General features: G+C 37.0%; 2 protein-coding genes and 1 long non-coding RNA gene across 8 annotated transcripts in view; 2 read left to right on the top strand and 1 right to left on the bottom strand.

Moving 5' to 3' along the window:
• The window catches only part of LOC149708700 (nose resistant to fluoxetine protein 6-like), a 71,452-nt gene that overhangs the window by 31,946 nt on the left and 19,584 nt on the right, over nt 1–19,922 (top strand). For both annotated transcript variants that reach the window (XM_089864228.1, XM_089864227.1), the window contains exons 2-8: nt 3,784–4,016; nt 6,447–6,561; nt 6,718–6,811; nt 6,875–6,963; nt 8,219–8,398; nt 8,466–8,559; nt 8,667–8,762. In XM_089864228.1, coding sequence (XP_089720354.1) covers nt 3,784–4,016; nt 6,447–6,561; nt 6,718–6,811; nt 6,875–6,963; nt 8,219–8,398; nt 8,466–8,559; nt 8,667–8,762 — 901 coding nt within the window. The remainder of the gene's footprint in view (nt 1–3,783; nt 4,017–6,446; nt 6,562–6,717; nt 6,812–6,874; nt 6,964–8,218; nt 8,399–8,465; nt 8,560–8,666; nt 8,763–19,922) is intronic.
• Nucleotides 11,144–13,840, top strand: LOC149708704 (uncharacterized). 5 transcript variants are annotated; one of them, XR_016380820.1, is made up of 5 exons: nt 11,144–11,299; nt 11,380–11,756; nt 11,834–11,981; nt 12,065–12,163; nt 12,269–13,840. It is a non-coding gene; the product is annotated as an uncharacterized LOC149708704 (long non-coding RNA). The 5 variants fall into 5 exon arrangements; XR_016380821.1 differs by having other exon boundaries at nt 11,359–11,756; XR_016380818.1 differs by having other exon boundaries at nt 11,144–11,756; nt 12,291–13,840.
• On the bottom strand, nt 13,820–15,843 carry LOC149708703 (uncharacterized). The gene is made up of 3 exons (XM_089864232.1): nt 15,803–15,843; nt 15,409–15,628; nt 13,820–13,951 (listed from the first exon to the last, which is right to left on the bottom strand). Exons 2-3 carry the CDS (start codon nt 15,617–15,619, stop codon nt 13,830–13,832), a joined length of 333 nt encoding a protein of 110 aa, XP_089720358.1. The 5' UTR covers nt 15,620–15,628; nt 15,803–15,843; the 3' UTR covers nt 13,820–13,829.

Genomic DNA, 19,922 nt, shown 5'->3' with positions numbered 1-19,922 from the left:
CTCTTCCACATCAGGTACTTCACTCTGATAAACTATGTCCTTCAAGTGGCCCCAAAGGTAGAAATCGCACGGGTTAAGGTCGGGTGATCGAGCAGGCCATTTCACGGGTCCACCTCGACCTATCCACCGAAAAGAGAACGTCGCGTTAAGGTGAGCTCGGACAGCGAGACTGAAATGTGGTGGTGCACCGTCATGCATGAACTACATTCTCCGCACCAAACCTAAGGGCACGTCGTCAAGTAATTCCGGTAAAACGTCTTGTAAGAATTGTAGGTACGCCTCACCGTTTAACCTGGGCTGTAGAAAATAAGATCCAATTAAATTGTCACCTACAATACCGCACCACACGTTTAAACTAAATTGTACTTGGTGAGATTTAACGAGCGTTGCGTGAGGGTTTCTTTGGGACCATTGATGCTTATTATGCAGGTTAATAATACCATCTTGCGAAAAATTAGCTTCGTCTGTGACTAACAGACTACGCGGGAAATCAATGGCGTTTATCAATGCGTCGTGGGTAGTCCGCGGAATTCAAACCTTGAACCTTTTGAAAATGGTAAGAATGAAACTGGTGACTTTTGAGGATTTTCCACACGAGCACGTGACCAACGCCTAATCGCTTACTCACCTGGCGGGTACTTGCTTCTGGTTCGTCCTCGAAAATAGTAAGGACTTCGTCTTCTACGGTCTCTGGGACTTCTTGCCCTCTAGGTTGAGGTCCACCATTTTACTGGGTGCTGAGAAATCTTAAAACACTATGACACTTGGCATTAGCTTTACATTACCGCCGTACGCGTACTTCTACCCATTTATACCCTTCTGCTATCTAAAGTTACAGTAGTGTTTCTCAAATTCAAGGCTATTGAAATTGTCTATGACTTCGAAACAAGTTGGGTAATGGCAATAACCCTTACTCCACATTTTGGGATATTTTCTCGTTTTTGGGGCAAATGTTTGGGGGGCCATATCTCCGAAACTAAATGTTGTAGACCCCATGTTCTTTGGTACTTTCCGCTCAGTTTGGTCCCATAAACACGCCCCTTAATTTGTGATGGACTTTTCAGAAACACCCTGTATAAATTGTTACATAACATTTTCATTACACCTCTTCTCCCTCTGTAACACTCACTCAAAACCCCTACCGACTCCGCGTTACGTAATCTGTGATATTGGGGTATGTATGTACTAAATCTTTAGTGGTGATACCAATGGCTCCGGTTGAACTAATTATTATGCAAAGCATGATATGGTAGTAGCCATTAATATTTTATTGAGGTGTGTTCCAAGTAAGAAAGTCGGTCCTAGCACTACTAGCCCTTCGGCAATTTAGATAAATTTAGTTTATGCCGAAGAAATTAGATGTAACCGGTAATCTGTGTTGAAAAAATTTGAGAGTGATTAACTCATCTAGCGTTTAATATTTGGTGCATTTCTCCATTGTGCTCCGTTTTCCTAAACTCCAATCCCAATGGTTATGATTCAAATTGATAATGATATTTTCCGGTGAAATTTCTTCCATGAGGCCAAATGTAGAAAGTGGAATTAAAACCTTAAAGAAAAATATTCGTAGTGGTAAAATAATATCAAAAGTTCGTAGATAAAACCAAAGTGTACTTCGTTCACAGTTCCTAGCCCTTGGCTGTAGACGCCATGTAAAATGAGAAGCAAATCACCCTCCTCTCAACCTCTACATGAACCATTAAGATGTTTTTGGAGGTAAAAGGTTTATAAAAAATAGTACTCTAATGTGGTGTTCCAAACGGCTAAAGTTCTTGGTACTATAGCTAGAATCGGCTACTATATTGAGCTTCTTCCCTGTGCTACCAAAGAGAATATACCAAGAGGAGCAGAAAGTCTAGCTTTTGAAAAGCCCGGCTACGGTTTTGGAGTAACTAGATCAGGTTTTTGTTGACTGGCTAAGCAGCGACGCCTTTTATTGGTTAAATTATGTCGGCTGCTTATTTTTGGTGGTGGCAAAGGGTTGATCTCTGGGTTGATCGTTGACGTACTAAAGGTAATTTTTAAGTAGACGACAAGGTCACGTGAACAACCGGAACTAGTTCTTCCAAATTCAGAGCTGGTCCCTATTTACAAAGTTTCTGCTTCTCTTGGTATATTCTCTTTGGTGCTACGGTCGTGAAGGTAATCATACGCAGAGGGGGGTCGACATTGTTTTGCTGGTAAAAGGGGTTTCTCATAATACATGGCACGAGCAGGCTTCAGTGAAGCGTACATTTTGTTTTAAACTGTGAACCTTTGATAATATTATTCGAAGGAAGACTTAACTCGAATAAAGTGTTAAAAATCAAAATAAGTTAGTAAAACCAAAATAATACTCTTAATGTACCCTATAGACTTCGGGAAAAGAAATTTTCACAAATAACATAAAGTGGAGGGGGTTTTGAAAGTATGTTAGGCCTACCAATTGTTACTAAATGAGGATTAGGGTCCTTTAAAGCGATACGAAACAAATCATCGTCATCACACCATTGAAGTCTTAATTTATCATAAAAACATTTCCTAAAACCTTCATACTATAAAAATAGATCGACATTATGTGGGGTGGCGTAGCGGTTAGCGCTTTAGCCTCGCAGCAAGAGGAACCCGGGTTCGATCCCGGACTGTGGCACCGGGTGAAAATCTGGGATCAAATCCTTCTGCGTAGAGTTTGCAAGTTATCTCCCCGCTTGTTAAATGGAGTTTTCCTCAGCCGTCTAACCTGGTTTCTCCATTCCATCAAAACTTGCAGAGCTTAACGGTAATAGTTAGTTACAATGTAAAGGGACCCACCTGTAAACAATCTAACCTTGACTAACAGAATAGAAGCTTCATCTCGCTATGGAAACGTTAGACTTTATGTGTTAAGTCTTATCGGCTGTATTGTTCAGCCAAAAATCTTGAAAACAATTATTTTTGAGAATGTAGCGGAAGCCGGTTTGATGGTACTGTACATCTGGTGAAATTCCTAATCCAAATTTCCAAAATAGCTCGAAATATTGTTTGTGCTCAGTATTTTTTCAATACCGCTCAGTAACTAAAGTAGATATTTCCAAGAAGGAATTTAGTATAAGAAGGCCTAAAAAAAGCGTCCGGTGCCCGCGTGAGAGTCGACAATTCCCCCTCATGGGAAACGGAGGCGGGACTAAATATTTGATCTTACTCTATGTTTTCCACCATCTATCTCTTTTACCTTTTCGTTAAGCCTTGGTTTGGTTTTTGGAACTCACGAAATCATAAGTATTGTACACTTGATTCGATTTAGAAACAATTATAGAACGAAAGATTTTCACGTAGAGACACATATCCAAAATTCATCAAGTTTGGTTCAAAACCTTTAACTAACTTGTTAATGGCAATTAAAAACATTCGCGAACCGTTTCAGCACCGCTGGCAGCCTCCATTTTCTGTTTACTTTTTTCGAGGTTTTTTTTTCTCTAGTCGGAATACGTCATACGCGTTTGTATGACCTATCCCCACATGATCCAATTGGAAAGCACAGAGCAATGACGGACATGAAAGGCATGGGGCTTATTTGTCCACTAACACCGGCGTAAGAGTAGAAACGTAAAATCTCGCTACTTATCTCTTCTTATAGTAAATTCCTTTTTGATAATACCATTACCAAATTTATTTTTTTTGGATCTCGCATTATTTAGACAGGAACATTATCAATAATTGTGACACTCTATTATAGCATTTTTGAAACTAAATTATTAATGCTTAGTGATATTTGAATAAAACTCTTTTTAATGAAAAATAATGATTAAATTAATTTTCATTTAGTGCTCGACGCAACGGGAAAGTTTCCATCTGGCATTCTTTCCTTTTCAACGAGTGAATTAGGATCGTACGAGCAATGTCTTCGCATTTCGGCGCCTACCAGTTCAATCTCCGCGAAATCTATCGAAGGGCAGTATTGCCTGCTAAAGTTCATTTTACCCCTTCCAGAAAAAACAAAGAAATCACTTCCACTTGGAAATATTTATCCTTTCGCAGAACACACTTTTAACACATCGGTTAGTTTGAAATTCAGATACTTCGCTTTTTATTCAACGTAAACATTATATTTTTTCAATAAATCTTATATTAAATACCCTTTAATAATAGTAAAAAAATGCACAGATAATTTTTATATGCAAAGGCAAAGCGTACAAAAACTGTCTGTTCCAAGCTTGAGATGATTAGTAGATTCAGTTTTTAGAAGAATGGCTATTAATCCTATGCAGAAATTCAGTATATGAAGTATTCACATTTTATGAAAGAAATAGCTGGTATCTGACTTAGCTATTTCCGCTTATATTAAAGATAACATAACATTGAACCTTAAAAATAACGCCCTTTATATAAAAGGAAAAATATAAAAAGAAAATTAATGATTTTCTATTACAAAATAATTAGCATTTAATTAGTCTTAAAAACGATGACTTTCACCGCGAATTCAACCAATCCCATAGGGGTAAGTTGTTCGATTTAGCAGACGCCACTAAACCAATGGCGGCGCAGATGCCCTCGTTTTTAAGAGACAAAAGACAATATTATAAATTAGGCCAGATAAGAGCGATGTGATCGGACTTATCGAATGTTTCCTTAAAGTGGAAAAAGAGAGCTGCCTTCAACATGCAATTTTTGTTTTTCGAGTGAATATTATAAATTTTAGAAAAAAAAATTTTTTTACAATCTCGAAAATACGAAAAAAAGGTTGTAAGACCACATTTGGTCTGCTACAAAAACATATGGACGGAATGCATTTAAATTTTCATTTGGTTGGCGACCAATCAGTACTATAACTACCAATCCGCGCTCAATGCTACTCGTGAGAAAAAATCGGTAGAAACACTCAAAGAACTGCGATTAAGTCCTTTCAGGGGTGTAAATGAACGGTATCGTCCCTTTCAACCGAATTCCCAATGGACCGAAATCCCATTCGACCGAATATCCCGCAATGATTTTAGATTTCCAGCCCAATGGCTATATTCCCGATGGACCGAAATCCCAATCGTCCGAATATGCCCCTAAAATATACACAAATATAACTTGAAACACTGTAGCCGTCAGCGATTCGGTGGTGTAGTGTATACGATGTTGGACTGCGAAGCGATAGGTTGTTGGTTCGAATCTCCGAAAGGTATGTTAATAGTATTAAAAGTAAATGTTTCGTGACACTAATTAAAACGCTCACTTTCATTCCATTCAAGGCAAGAGATATATAGAATTAATAAACAAATTGTGCTTAAAATGAAGTACAGTCTTAATGGTAGTTCCATCAATGTCTTTAAGTTTTAAATTAAAATTTTAATATTTTGGTTTCGGGTGGGTTAGGTTAGGTCAGGTTAGGTTAAGTTAGGTTTGGTTTGGTTTGGTTGGGTGCCAATAATTCGTTGACACCTTTCCAAAATATGCTCCGTTTAATTAGCTACTACCTTTTCCAAAATATTCTCCCTTTAAATAGCTACCACCTTTTCCAAAACATTCTCCTATTAATTAGCTGCAACCTTTTCCAAAACATTCTCCTACTAATTAGCTGGCACATTTTCCAGAATATTATCCTTTTAATTAGCTACCACCTTTTCTAAAATATTCTCCTATTAATTAGCTACCACCTTTTCCAAAACATTCTCCTATTAATTATCTGTCACATTTTCCAAAATATTCTCCTTTTAATTAGCTGCCACCTTTTCCAAAATATTCTCCCTTTAAATAGCTACCACCTTTTCCAAAACATTCTCCTATTAATTAGATGCCACCTTTTCCAAAAGATTTTCCTATTAATTAGCTGCCACCTTTTCCAAAATATTCTCCTATTAATTAGCTGCAACCTTTTCCAGAACTTCTCCTACTAATTAGCTGCCACATTTTCCAAAATATTCTCCTTTTAATTAGTTGCCACCTTTTCCAAAATATTCTCCTATTAATTAGCTGCAACCTTTTCCAAAACATTCTCCTACTAATTAGCTGCCACATTTTCCAGAATATTATCCTTTTAATTAGCTACTACCTTTTCTAAAATATTCTCCTATTAATTAGCTGCCACCTTTTCCAAAAGATTTTCCTATTAATTAAAAATATATTTAATGCAAAACCACACAGTATGTCTTCTTCCAGTTCAATAGAATTTCGGTCCAATGGGACTATAATAAAATCGCACCTTTTGGCTACGTTAGGTCGAATGGGACACCACAAAAAAACCCGTTCTGCCGAATGGGAATTCGGTTCAATGGGACCAAAGCAAATGAACACTTGAAACTGTGTCAAATTGAACCCATAAAACTACTTTTAAACGTGTTAAAACATACTCCAATTTTTGTGAGTGCGTACACCAGACAAATTTCTTTAGTTCGTAATTAATGTAAAGCATATCTTAAATGAACGATTTTTTCTTGAAATGATTTAATACAATCGAATTGAGATTAGACATTTCAGTAACTGTAAATGCATTGCTTTTTAAGGTATTTGAGCATTGGAAACAGTTTGTCCGATTTCTGTACAGGACAGCACCAACACTAGGAGTATGCCTTCCATCAACATGCAGCAAAAATGATACAAGTTCTATAGCAAAATTTTGTAAGTGGTACTTTAAAACTACCCTTCTAAGTAAACTAACAAAACACCCGTAATATGAGTAAGAATTCTTGGACATTTTTTTTTCCAATTGAAGAAAATTGATTTAGGAATAAAATAGAAAAGTGAGATAATTTGCCGATTTCTTTCCTGTTTTAGATTTAAAGAACCTCCCCATTAAACCGGTCGTTGTTAGGTGTGAAACTAACAAGTCTGAAATTAAAACTTTAAATAATATTCAAATAGCGGTCCTGTGAGTACAATGTTTACTGTGCAGTCGACTATTTATCAATTTTAATCTATTTCTCTTATTTAGTTCAATGTTGGGATTGTTTGCGCTATTTGCTGTCATCTCTACAATTTATATTTCTATCCGAAAACCGATAAAAGATGCGTCAATCAGAGGTAAAAATAAAACATTTCCAAAAATTACAACTATCTGAAAATCGAAGCATTTTTAAAACGAGATCGATTTCAAAAATAGTTTATGTAAGACCTAATCAAAACCCATATCACTACGAAATATTATTCTTTAAAGAGATAGTATAGCTTTATTTCCGACTACTTGAAAAATACTTGAAAATGTGAAAATTTCAGCGTAATAAATTAATTGAACAGAAAATAGATCGAAAATTAAAAGTAAATTAGACACACAACCCGTCGTTTCATATTCTGTGATGACGTATTAACGGTGTCGTCATCAGATGGAAAAGCTCGCTACTGTTGTTTGTTAAAGCAGAGCATGACACCATAAATTATAGCATTAGTTAGACTTCGTTATCTTTAAGATTATCTTTAAGAAGTAATCAAAACGATTTTGCTAATTCTCATAACATGGGACAAGGCTATCTTTATTACAAGGGAAAATGTTACTCAGTCAGGATTATAGCAAAGTCAACCAACTACATCTCGAACATTTAAAGTGTTAGTAAGAAGATTTTTTGAGTAAGACCGATACCGATCTCGGATCGGTTTTGGCCATCACTAATTATATTTCTTCAATAAAAGGTATGGAACTTTACTATCGCCTAAGAATCCCGTCTAAGTAATACCAGAAGTAAGATAGGGACTAGAATTATCGTGGCAACCAAATTCTTCACTTGGCGAAAGTGAATATTCTTGATAACACACCAACGGTTTCTGAATTTTCCCTCCAAAACGTGAGACGCTCGCGGCGGTAGATGGCCGAACTAGATTCAAGCACCCGCGTCCGTGTTCCACGGCTTTAGGTTGAGGGGAAGGGGGTAAGAAATGTTTTTGGAACTCGACCAATTTTTTTCTCTCTAGTGTAGGTGCGATGGAAGCGGCATAAAATCGTCAAATTTGTTCACTAGTGCCAGGATCTATTACCAATGCTAGAGCTCTTTACTTCTAATCCCTTATCCTACTTCTGGTATTAGAGATGCGCCGTAACCGATACTGATAACGATATCGTTATAGATATTTGGCTAAATAAATATATCGGTATAGGTTTAAATTGGTATCGACCCATCTCTAACTTAAGTATCCCCGCGTAACACAAAAGCGTTATGAGAAATTTCTTGAGCATTCTGTATTCTATTTGAAAGAATTTTTCAAACAAAAATTTGGTGATTGCTTTTTACGCTACCATACCTTTAACAGTACTGCTTAAATCAGTTTACGAAAATTTGTTTAACAGGTTCAAAAATTAGTTTGGAAGTGTTTCAAGCATTCTGCATATTTAATAATACTCGGAGTATTTTCGAATTGAGCAGTTCTGCCAACGAAAACCTAAGTTTTCTCCATGGAATCAAAGTCATTTCAATGTTTTGGGTCATTTTAGGTCACTGTGTAGGCGATTTCAATATCAACGTACTTCGTAAGGGTTACTTCATTCACTCGTTATATTTTACGACACATTTTTAAAAATTTAAAACTCTCTTTAGGCGACATATATTTGAGCGAATGTGCATCAAGAACCTTGATCTTTCAAGCAATTATTAATGGGTTTTTGTCGGTGGATTCATTTTTCTTTGTCAGGTAAAGAAAGATGCTTTAGTTAATTAATAAAACAGATAACTCGTAATAGATCAGTGGTTTCAATTTATTTTGCGTATTGTAATTTCAAAGGGAAATTTCTCTTTCAGTGGACTCCTTATAACCGCCTTGTCACTGAAACACAATGAAATTCTGAAAAGGAAGAAGTTCAATCCACTGTATTTAATTCTTATGCGAATAGCCAGGTAAAATATCTTGATGTCGAACATTTTCTGCTGTAATCAAAATGGCCGCGCTATTTTTAATGAAGTTTTGAAAGGGCATCTTCAATTGATCGAACACATTTCTCATTATTAATGAAATAATTAGCAAAAGCTAAGACACCATTATAACAAATGTGTGGAATAATTAAAAAACAATCTTGTTCCATGAAATAGATCATTTTCAAATTGGGGGTCCATACATCGGCCGCTTGATATTGGATTTGGACGGAACAGGGGCGGACTGGCCATAGGGCATATAACTCAAAATTGGTCCTTTACTAACTCAAAATAGTTACTGCCCCCTCTCTCGACGGCCGTGTGCATTATAACGACATACTCCCCTCTCATTTTAGGGATCGGCTTGGGGGGGCCTTTTTAAAACGGTGGCAGATGGCTGTGCAGCTTGCCAGTCCGCCCCTGGGACGGAACATCTGGTTAGTATATCTACAGACGTTAGATATTGCTTCAACGTTACCAGTCCACCAAAGGCTTTGCTTGAAGCCATATCTACTGTCTTTGTATCCATATATCGGGTGTTGCGTCATAAGAGAACCAGCTGGTTAAACAGTGACGCCAGACTATATTTTACCCCTGACTTTTAAAAATGGTCTATTGTTTACGATCTGCGACAACCTTAGAGACAATAGAGCTGAAAGGCTGGCTTTAAGAGACATGAGAAATTGTAAGATATATGAGCATTGCTTATGCCAAGTTTTATATTATATTGAATTCGCTGGGTTTATGAAGAATTAATCACCTAACACGATAAGTTGAGTTTTTTGGATTGTGAATGAAGAGAAGCAAGGAAAATTTAGACTTATGAGGAGAAGAGAAACACACGTTAAAGGGACTGCAAAGAAGGCATCGGCGTGAAATGCGTCACAGACATCACGTGATGCCAAGATACAAAGGCTCCTCATGGAGTGGAACTGGACATCTAGTCCTTGTTTTTTGCGAGATTGCAGCGTCAATTCCACGAAGTGGTAGTTTTCGAAATAAAACGAACTAAGCTTTTTTGAATCACGCCTGTCCTTGGTCACGTGCCTCTGACGTATTTCAAATAATATTTACCCACCCGCCGATGCCTGCTTTACAGTCCCTTTAAAGAAGTGTCGCCTTCGCAGAAAAATTATGCAAGAAGTGTCTTCCGGCCAGTTCTCATATGACTTCAGTGTTAGCGCGGTTCACGTCCGACTAACGCAGGAGAGATCTCTATATATCATTTATCCTCCTTGCCCCTTAAGACAGGAGACTGTAAACAACAAAGGATAATATTTTATTATATTTTCATTCGTATTCTTCAACGTGTTTGAGACAAGCCATGTCTTTATTCTGAGAGAGCGGTAGCTCTCTTAGATAAGACTTCATACTGCCCTTAATGTATAAGGGTGGTTTTTTGATTGGATGTAACTTTTTTTGTATTACGTTAACTGTTTTGAAAATATACCCCAGAACTACAATTTGGGCCCTTAATGTGTGGTTAAAATTTCAAAAAGATCCATCCATTAGTTTTTTTTATAAAGAATAAAGTTGCTAAGGGTGGTTTTCATTTCCATAAAATTTTTCACACCTTTTTATGAAAAACAGGAATTTTTCCCATAGAAATAACATGGGAAATTTTTTGAAAAGAACCGTCCGGTTAATTCGATGTTAGAAAAACTATACGTTTGTTAGTTTTGGGAACGGTCTTAAATGAAAGGTACAACATTTCTCATGGCGCTAAGCGATTTTCATGGAAAATAATTAAGTTTAAGTATTAATTTTGATAACATTTAGAACATAACTCGATTTGCGATTTTATATCATGGATACACTAATTTACTAGAAAATATCAGCGCGACCAAAATTGGGGTATTTTAACGTTTAGTTGCCTCATAATAATTTGAGAGTTTCTTCATAATGCTTTATGGATGAAATGGCCTATAGAGAGCGCGATAAGACGGCTTTAATAATTCCGCGCAGCCGCCGTGAGTCCCGTGACGTTGAAACCATGGATGAAGGATGCGCGTGCAAAACATTAGACGCTCTACAGGATGTGCAACTCCCTATACTAAAAAGTAGACAAGTCGATACTAGCGCCGCCTGGCTACCAGCGCTGGAAGCCCTCGCGGGAAAAATAAAAAATACAGGACATAAGAAAAAAACAACTGTTTTGCTTCTAGCACGTGACGCTAAGGAAAAAAAATAGACGGTAGCGCGTGTTTTTTTTCTCGTGTCCAGTATTTTTTATTTTTCCCGCGAGGGTTTCCAGCGCTGGTAGCCAGGCGGCGCTAGTATCGACTTGTCTACTTTTTAGTATAGGGAGTTGCACATCCTGTTGAGCGTCGAATGTTTTTCACGCGCATCCTTCATCCATGGTTGAAACGGCGATAGTCGGCGGCGCCATCAAATACTCGAGTCTAAATCGTCGCCTTAAATAGCGTTTATGAACTTTATGAAGCTTTTGGAAAGTAATTTGGTCTAATTTTAGTATTTTTAGTTGCTAAAACTTAATATTATTTAAATATTAAACGCTTAAGGTAAGGATTATCATTAAATTTGAAAATTATTGTAAATTAATCTATTTCATTTCACTAAGCCTTGGTCAAAACAATTTCAGTTAGTAGCAAGGCTAAACAAGCACGGTGCTTATTATTACCCAGGTTTCCTCAAATCCTCTGTTCTTAACTTCGAAGTCGTAATTATGCTATGATTTTATGCTTTGTTTATCTCTTTAACATGGGTAACAGTAGCGCTAGTTAATTCTGGATACCGTTATCTAATTTGCTCAAATCAGGGTAAAAAACAATGTAGTCCGTTACCGCTATTTCCATATCTCCATTGTATTAATTAAAAAATAGCATTTCTACCCAAATAATTGAAATATTTAATTAGGTAATACTTTATGGAAGGCCACGCTTACTACAGAACAACCAACGTAACATCTTTGTTTACATTGTAAACTATTAAACACAAGAAATAGCACTGCCTTTAACGGTGATTTTCCAATGAAATAAGTAATGACTGCACACCTTATTTTGTTAGCTAATAGTCCTCATTTATTATAATTTTAGCTCAAAGTGCTATAATTGACACGCTTTTAACAAGTTTTATTAATTGTGGTAATATAAATGTTCGTTTGATCGATGAAGCTCAGTTTGTTACGATGCCACTTTACGTGAGCCAACCAACAAACAATGGCTTCTAACTAAATAGACTATTGTGAGTAAATCAATTAAAGTAAATAATTTCCTAGAATGCTAAAAGTATTTTTCTTTTATTTCAACATAAAATACTTGCATCAGTTTGGGGGAGAAAATTGACCTTTAGCGTTAACATAGTTTTCTGAACATCGAATAATGGGATGTTGAAATCAGTATTTAATGCCCAACATTTGTTATTAGGTAAAAATTGAATTATAATTAAATTGTTTGCGTGTCCAGTCACTGTTTATAACTCAGTTTTAAAAAAACCAATGTTCCTACTGTTGTAAAATTATTGATTTCCAGAAAAACTGTTTATTTTGCCAAGGTTTGCGGGGAAATAAACTACTCCATTACAGGACCATCTAGTGCCATCGGGTTAAATTAACCCTAACAGATATTTTGCTTTGATATGTGTGGAAATTAATTATGTGGACAAAATTGTTAACGCAAATTTATAAATAATTTATTAATTTATTCTGAAAATATTGGGAAAAAATGTTTTTTAGATGCAAATGTACGTTACCTGACCTTACCAAAAATCTCATTTCAACACAACTGTAACCGTATAGATTGAATTTGAGGTTGCGTTTTTTAAAGACGTTTATAACACTATTTTGCTTAATTAAATGGTATTAATTTTGGTTTATGTCAAATAAGTACCACAGCTAAGTCGCATAGAAGTAATAAACATTAAGTCAGCAATCAACCGTAGAGTTCTACTCTACAAGGGTTTGTTGCAAGTTTGATGAACTCAGTGCTACCACCCGGGATCAAACCAAATAAATTAATTTTATTTTAAATAGAATTTTAACATATTAAATAGAATTTTAACGGCACTTAAAAAACACATTAAATCTTGAAAAATCCCCCCCCCCCCTTTGTATGAATTAAAAAATGGCATGCAGATAGACAAGATTTAAATGATAAATAAAAAGTGATATTTGGATTTTAATGATTTTCGCAAAATGTTTTATTTATTATTTTTAGGGAATGAAATAATTGATTTTTACAAAATGAAATTATGATTTTTAAAAAATGAAATATTTATTATTTTTAAAAAATGAAATATTTATTATTTTTAGGTAATGAAGTTATGATTTTAAAAAAAGAAAATAATGATTTTTACAAAAAATTATTTATGTTAGTTACATAAAAAAAAAGAAAAAATCTACATAAAAAAAAAACGAGAAAAGATAATTGTGATGATGCTATATGAAACAAAATGACAAAATTATACTCTAATAAGAATGTTATTGGAACACAGGAAATTAATTTAACTATACAATACCGGCAGAAAAGCAAGTAACAAATACATAATAAGGCTACTAATCTATAACCCACCAATTTAACTTGGAAACTACAAGCATGGAGGCTTCCTACCATTAACACAGGGAGACCAAGCCACCTAGAGTGTCAAATCGTCTGTTATTTTACACTCTAAGTTGCGTGGTCTCCTTGTGCAAATGGTATGAATCCTCCTTGCGTGTAAACTATGTATACTTTGCTCATATTTATAGGGCGCCAATGTAAGTTCCTTATGCTTAAGGAACTATAGATAGTTTTCACACATGGAGGATTCATACCATTTACACCAGGAAGCCAGGCTACCTGGAGGACAAAAGCAGACAGGTTTTTGTCCTCCAGGTAGCCCGGCCTCCTGTAGTAAATGGTTTGAATTCTCCATGTGTGAAAACTATCTATATTTCGTCATTAATTATATTTGTTCCCAAATTTTACCATGTTATATGGTATTCATGTCTAACACATTAAAACTGTTAACATTTTTTCCTGTGCCCCGGGTTTAATATAATTCATCACATTTTTGTAATAACTTTAATTATTTATCTTACTTACAAAATAAAAATTAAACTGTCACTGGCGCATCCTTTTTATCGTCATCGATATCGATGACGACATCTTGTGGGGGCTTTGGTTGCGCCCCCTCACCGACCTCCATGCCCTCAGGCGTTTTCTCCTCCTTTTTTTCTTTTCCAATAATATAAATAGGCTATTAACTATCTTTAATGAATTTAGACTATCTGCTTGTTTGTTAAGCCATTGATTTGGTTTAACAATTATTACACACATGGAGGATTCATACCATTACACCAGAAGGCAAAGAGCTATGTAGAGAAAAAAAGCGAAAGGGCTTTTTGTCTTCCAAGTAGCCAGGCCTCCTGGCGAAAATGGTGTAAATCCTCCATTTGTGAAAACTAAATATAGTTTAGGGACTAGACTTTGGATAGAAAAAGGCCGGGTGTTTAGAATTAACTAGTCATGAGAGAGTAGAGGACGGGATAAAAAGTGTTATGCTGCCAGTCTTGCACCCACGGAGTTGTATCATTTCTTAAAATACATCTCCGTGGAAGTATCAAGAGTGAATTGTTCATATTGATTAGTTGGCTCTAACTTGTTATAATATTTAAACGACACATATAGGGCAAATAATTAACTCCATGCCTCGGACGACAGCCTATTCTGTATATACTCTGTTACAACATCGGTTGTCAGCAACCGCAAAGCTTGGTCTCTATGTAACGTAGGTTTGTACGTGCTGTCAAGAGACGAAAACCTTCAGGATCTTCAGGATCCGCGAGTATCTTTAGCTCGAGTGCACGGACCTCTAGGTCTTAGTTTCAAATACGTGCAGTAGGCTGTGGCAATTTTACACGTATTTGAGGCTATTTTTTTTTTTTTTTTTTTTTTTTTGCTCTGGGTCCGGGACAAGGCTAGGGCTTGGTGCCATATAGCCAGTTTTTTGTAGTTAGATCAGGTGGAGTCGGAGCTTCCGTTTAAAGATCGCCAGCTAATAGCGTTTTCCTTTGGGTCCTCGCGGAGCGCTCCCAAGGAGCAATAAAAATGGTAGTAGTAGTTTTCAGCTTCGTTAAAGACTGTTTTGAAGAATAGGATCTCCAAGTTTTATTCCTCCATGGGAGCGCTCCGCGAGGACCCAAAGGAAAACGCTATAAGGCCTAGAGGGCCGTGCACTCGAGCTAAAAAACTCGCGGATATTTTAAATTCTGAAGATCCTGAAGTTTTTTGTCTCTTGAAAGCACGTACAAAGCTACGTTACATAGAGACCAAGCTTTGCGGTTGCTGACAACCGATGTTGTAACAGAGTATATACAGAATACACCACTTTGACATTACCTAGGGCGCCACAGCGGGCTACTGCGAACTAGTACTTATTAAGATGGGCAGGGAAAAAACCGCGTGGGGTTGCGCTTTTGCTAGTAGGGGTAACAAAGAGCAGTTTCCAGTCTTTCCCCTTGAGGCGCTTCGAGCGCGGGGCATCGGGCATGCGCACAACAGAATGTCGAAGTGGTGTATTAGCTGTCGTTCGAGATAGGGAGTTGCCTATTCTATAGCGTGAAAACTAATTTCCTCACGCGCATTCTTTATCCATGGTCACACTAACAGCTTCTATAAAAAGGATCCCGTACCTTTGAGAGCAGGGCAATCCCTTATAAAATGCCCTGGTTTTTTACACGAGTAACACACTCGCGGACGCCTCCCCCCACGTTTTTCAACACCTCCTCGACCACCACGACCTCCTCGACCGCCGCGACCGCCTTTACCACCTCGACCGCCGCGTCCACCTCGAATTCCATTGTTTGTTACATAAACGTTACCGCCTATCTTCCAGTTGTCCATTTTCTAAGCCTTGGCCGGTTAACAAGGAATTAAAAAAATCACAATTTAACAACAAAAAGTGCTCCCTATCAATTTTCAAACTAGATCATATAAATAAACTTTTAAGTTGTTAAATATATGACTTAGCTTAAAAACAAATTAAAAACAAAATAATTCTTAAATAAATTTTGGCATAGAACTCACTTTCGTTCCTTAAAATTTGAATGTTGAGACACTGACTATAGCCCACTCGATCACGCACTCCACCGTCGTGGAGCGCGTGATCGAGTGGGCTAAGCACTGATAGTGTTAAATAAAAGAGAGGAATAATAATAATAATTAAAAATTTAAATATTTGTGTGAATGCTGAGCTCCATAAAGGAGCCGCCCTGTGTTTTTAAAACTATTATGGGACATTTTAAAATTTTATTGGACAATGTCCAGTGTCCTGTGCTTATTTCCGGCCCAGCCTATAAATGTTCTTGTGCTTATTTTCGGTCCTGTACACAACTTTGACTTTTTAACTAAGCCTTTTTTATGTTAAGCGCCACGTTTTCGGGCGCCTTTCGGTGTTTTGGTACGTATTCTCCAACACATTTTCCTCTGCTACTACTAAGACTTACAATTAATTTCATTTCTAATTAATCTTTTAAGGGTTAATAGCTGCTTTTATTAGTCCCTTTACTTTACAACGTCTGTATTAAATTATTTACATTTTTTCCCTTGTTTAATTTTTACTCTTTTTTTCCCTTCACGTTAAGCCTATTACTTTTTATTACATTTCACTGTATGTTGTTTTTATTTAAGAGTGTATATAATTGTACTTCTTTGTGGTTCCAAAGTGTTCTTTGTGCAACGCTTTATTGGATAGCTTTGTGGTTCCAAAGTGTTCTTTGTGCAACGCTTTATTGGATAGCTTTGTGGTTCCAAAGTGTTCTTTGTGCAACGCTTTATTGGATAGCTTTGTGGTTCCAAAGCGTTCTTTGTGCAACGCTATATTGGATTTCTTTCCGGATAGCTTTGTGGTTCCAAAGCGTTCTTTGTGCAACGCTATATTGGATTTCTTTCCGGATCAAAGGTGTTCTTTGTGCAATAGCTAATTCGGGTTCTTTGCAAACACAAGTTGAAAATTGCTGTGTGGAATTAAGAACTGTTTCAAAAATACAGAACTGTGTTATATTTCTTTATGAATATTCGAAATGGTTTCTCGAAAACAGCAAAAGAAAATATATATGCGCTTAGTAATGCAAAAAAGAAGAGCGGAAGCCAAGTTAAAATCGCAAGTTCAGAGTAAATCATTGAAAGATGATAAAACTAACAAACTTAAGTGTAAACGGTACTATCTTAAAAACAAGGCGTTGTTTAAGAGAAACTATGTGGAGCGTAAATCTCTACTTGAGACAGGGAAAAAACCTAAGAGAACTATGCCGCCAGGTGGAGACGCTAATTTGCGCTCAAAAAATAGAAAACCAAACAAACGGGATAAATTTGTCTTTGCGAAAAGACTCCTTAATGCGGGGATTTTCAAGACGAAAAACAAAAAATTTATAGCCGAAAGTTACAAACGGTTTCTAGTCACACGTTTAACTGAAAGGCTGGCAGTATTGAAGTCTTTTGACGGTGAGACTAGTAAAAGATGCACCAAATTTGTCTCTTACAAGCTAAAATGCCAATTGTTAGCTGGTAAAATATTGCATTTGAAAAGGCAAATGTATTCGGCATACCACGCCCAACTATCAGGGATGGTTAGCGAATTTAAGGATTTTGTCAAAAAAATCAAAGAAATTGGGTCAGTCACTTGTGACAATTTGACGGAAGTTGTGGGTGGGAAAAGGCTTCACAGTAGCCTAAAAGAAGCCTATTTTCATGAAATTACCTATTATGCAATTGGGAATAATGGCAGAATACTGAAAAATGACGAAGAGTCACGCTATACCAAAATTTTTCAATTGAATTCTGATGGTAGTGTACGGAAGGTTCTGAGAGACCGTGCTTCCAATTCGACTAAAGAACTGTTTGTTGATGAAATGGGAAATTTCGTTGAAATAAGAAACAATGACAAAACTCATGTCATTGAACGAGTCTTACAAATTAATGAGTCGGGGGTTGTTACGAATCTTTTCAACGTTGTTGAGAATGAGGAGAAGAACCCCAAAGCAAATTTAGTTATCAACGAAGATGGGTTCATTGAAACCCAACCCAAAACAGTTTATTGGGAATGCAGTGATATTTGTAATGTTCGAACTCGAGCCATTGCAAAAGTACTAGCTTTCATAAACACAGTTGCCAATGCTAATGAAAAATCTTTGACTAAAATTTTTGAGTCTGATTTGGACCTTTGCGAATTAAGAAAAGAATTTTGCAAAAAATCAAACGTGTTTATACCACCAGATGGAGACGAAATAGTGGTGAGAATACTTCCGTTCCTAGGACACACCTCTTACTGCGCTGATAGCGAAGAGTGCCAAAGTAATTTGCGTTCTTTCGCTGAATTGGCTCCACATTATTCGGGAATTAGAAGTATTCTGAATAAGATCTATCAAATCAAAGCGTTGCTCAACGCGTTAACTAAAATTTCAACTGAAATTGAAAGTGGTGATTACGATTCTCTGACAACTGTCATGGCGAAGTCGAGAAAAATCTTGGCCACACGTGGGAAAAATTTAAATAACGAACAAAATAATGCTCCCACAGGAAGCATTAACGCTCCTCGACCGACTCTCGATGAAAGTGAAATCTTGAGTCTTTACGAGAATCAATTCGCTCGGGCAATGCTAAACACCAACGAGTTTCACGACACGCCCTGCGACTGCTGTTTTAGATTACTGAAAAAAACTGATTTAAGAGCTGTAGAAAAACTAGTTAACAGTGCTGTTTTTGATAACGAGGCCTATCTGATTTTAAGAGCTGGCTGGATAATGAATAATTCGGACGCTAGAGAAGCGGACATGCTTCTATGTCGTTACTGCGCTACGGATTTGGGAAAGGGTAAAGTTCCCATTAGATGTTTTTTGAACAACTTGGCGGTTGACAATCCTCCGCCAGATGTCACTAATTTAAACATGTTCGAGAAAGTTTTAATTCAACTTGTGAAGCCCTTCCACACTGTGGTGCGGTTAGGCACTAAAACCAATTCGAACGTGAAGTTTGGTACTGTTAAAGCTTTAAAGGGAAGAGTAATTTATCTTCCAATACCAGTGGAAAAAAATTTGAAAATGATTCCCAAGACGTTGCCTAAAAACCACGAACTGCATATCTTGGTGAATGGCGTTCCCACAGCGGACAAAAAGGTTTGGCAGCAGGTTGTTTGCCTGGAAAAAGTGTTGAAAGCGTTCAGTGTGCTGAAAAAGATAAACCCTTTTTACAAAGACATTGATATTTCGACAATGAATGAGGAATATATTTGTGGCACGCAAGAAATTGATGGAAATGAAAATTCATTGACTCCCGAAGAATTACTGAGCGTAACAGATCCACTTGCGTTAATTAATGATGGATCTGATGCGTTGACACGTGCTTCCGCTGCGCTTCCAACAGAAGGACCAGCGGATAGTAGTCACGACGTCCAAGTTGACCAAAACGCTTCGAACATGCAGAAGCAGGATGAAAATCAGTCTAGTCTTGCACCAGGCGACGCCTACAAAATCCTAACACAGCCCGAGGCTTTGTTGCGAAAACTATCTGAGGGTGAAGCCAATGATCTGTACGATCATTACTCTATTCATCCAGTGAACGTTCAACCACCGAAGGATTTATTGGGTGCTTACCAAATGAAGCGCGTCGAGGCCGAGCCGGTTAGCACTTGGGACAAAAAACTGGAATACATGAGCTTCGTTCATTTGTTCCCTCGGGGTCGCTTTGGCAAGCACGATGATAGACCATTTGGGAAAATAACGGAAACCGAGTATCGTTTATCCCGTCTTTTGAACAAAAGTCCAATTTTTAGACGAGATTACGCCTATTTGTTCCATTCTTATCAAGAATGCGAAATGAAAGCGATTTCTAGCAGTTTGAACTACGTTCTTCGTGTTAAAAAACCCATGCCAATTGGTGTTGAAAATTTGCTCAATCGAGTTGAATCTGGCGATAAAGAACTTGAGAGTAATTTAGCTACTTTCTTGGGTCATATTCGAGGAACGAAGGACTACTGGTATAAAGTTCTTAGGGACGTTCTAGCGATGATTCGGGAATTCGGTCCTCCAACCTGGCTTTTAACTTTTAATCCGGCCGAGTACGATGATATGGAACTGCACGATCACTTGAGAAAAGTGAATTCAGACGTTCCAGGAGTAGAGTCGATGACGGTAGCTGAATTGTTGAATTT

The sequence above is a fragment of the Phalangium opilio genome, unplaced genomic scaffold (assembly GCF_054372755.1).
Source record: "Phalangium opilio isolate 3A_F unplaced genomic scaffold, DU_Popi_V2 ptg000013l_1, whole genome shotgun sequence".
Classification (NCBI taxonomy): Eukaryota; Metazoa; Arthropoda; class Arachnida; order Opiliones; family Phalangiidae; genus Phalangium; species Phalangium opilio.
This window is presented reverse-complemented; position numbering and strand designations above follow the sequence as displayed.

Excerpts from the sequence above, each read along its gene's own strand:
- LOC149708703 (XM_089864232.1), bottom strand. The coding sequence starts at position 15,619 with ATGGACAACTGGAAGATAGGCGGTAACGTTTATGTAACAAACAATGGA. Across the intron at positions 13,952-15,408 it reads GGATTGCCCTGCTCTCAAAG|AAAAAAAGGAGGAGAAAACG; the intron begins GTACGGGATCCT and ends TTATTGGAAAAG.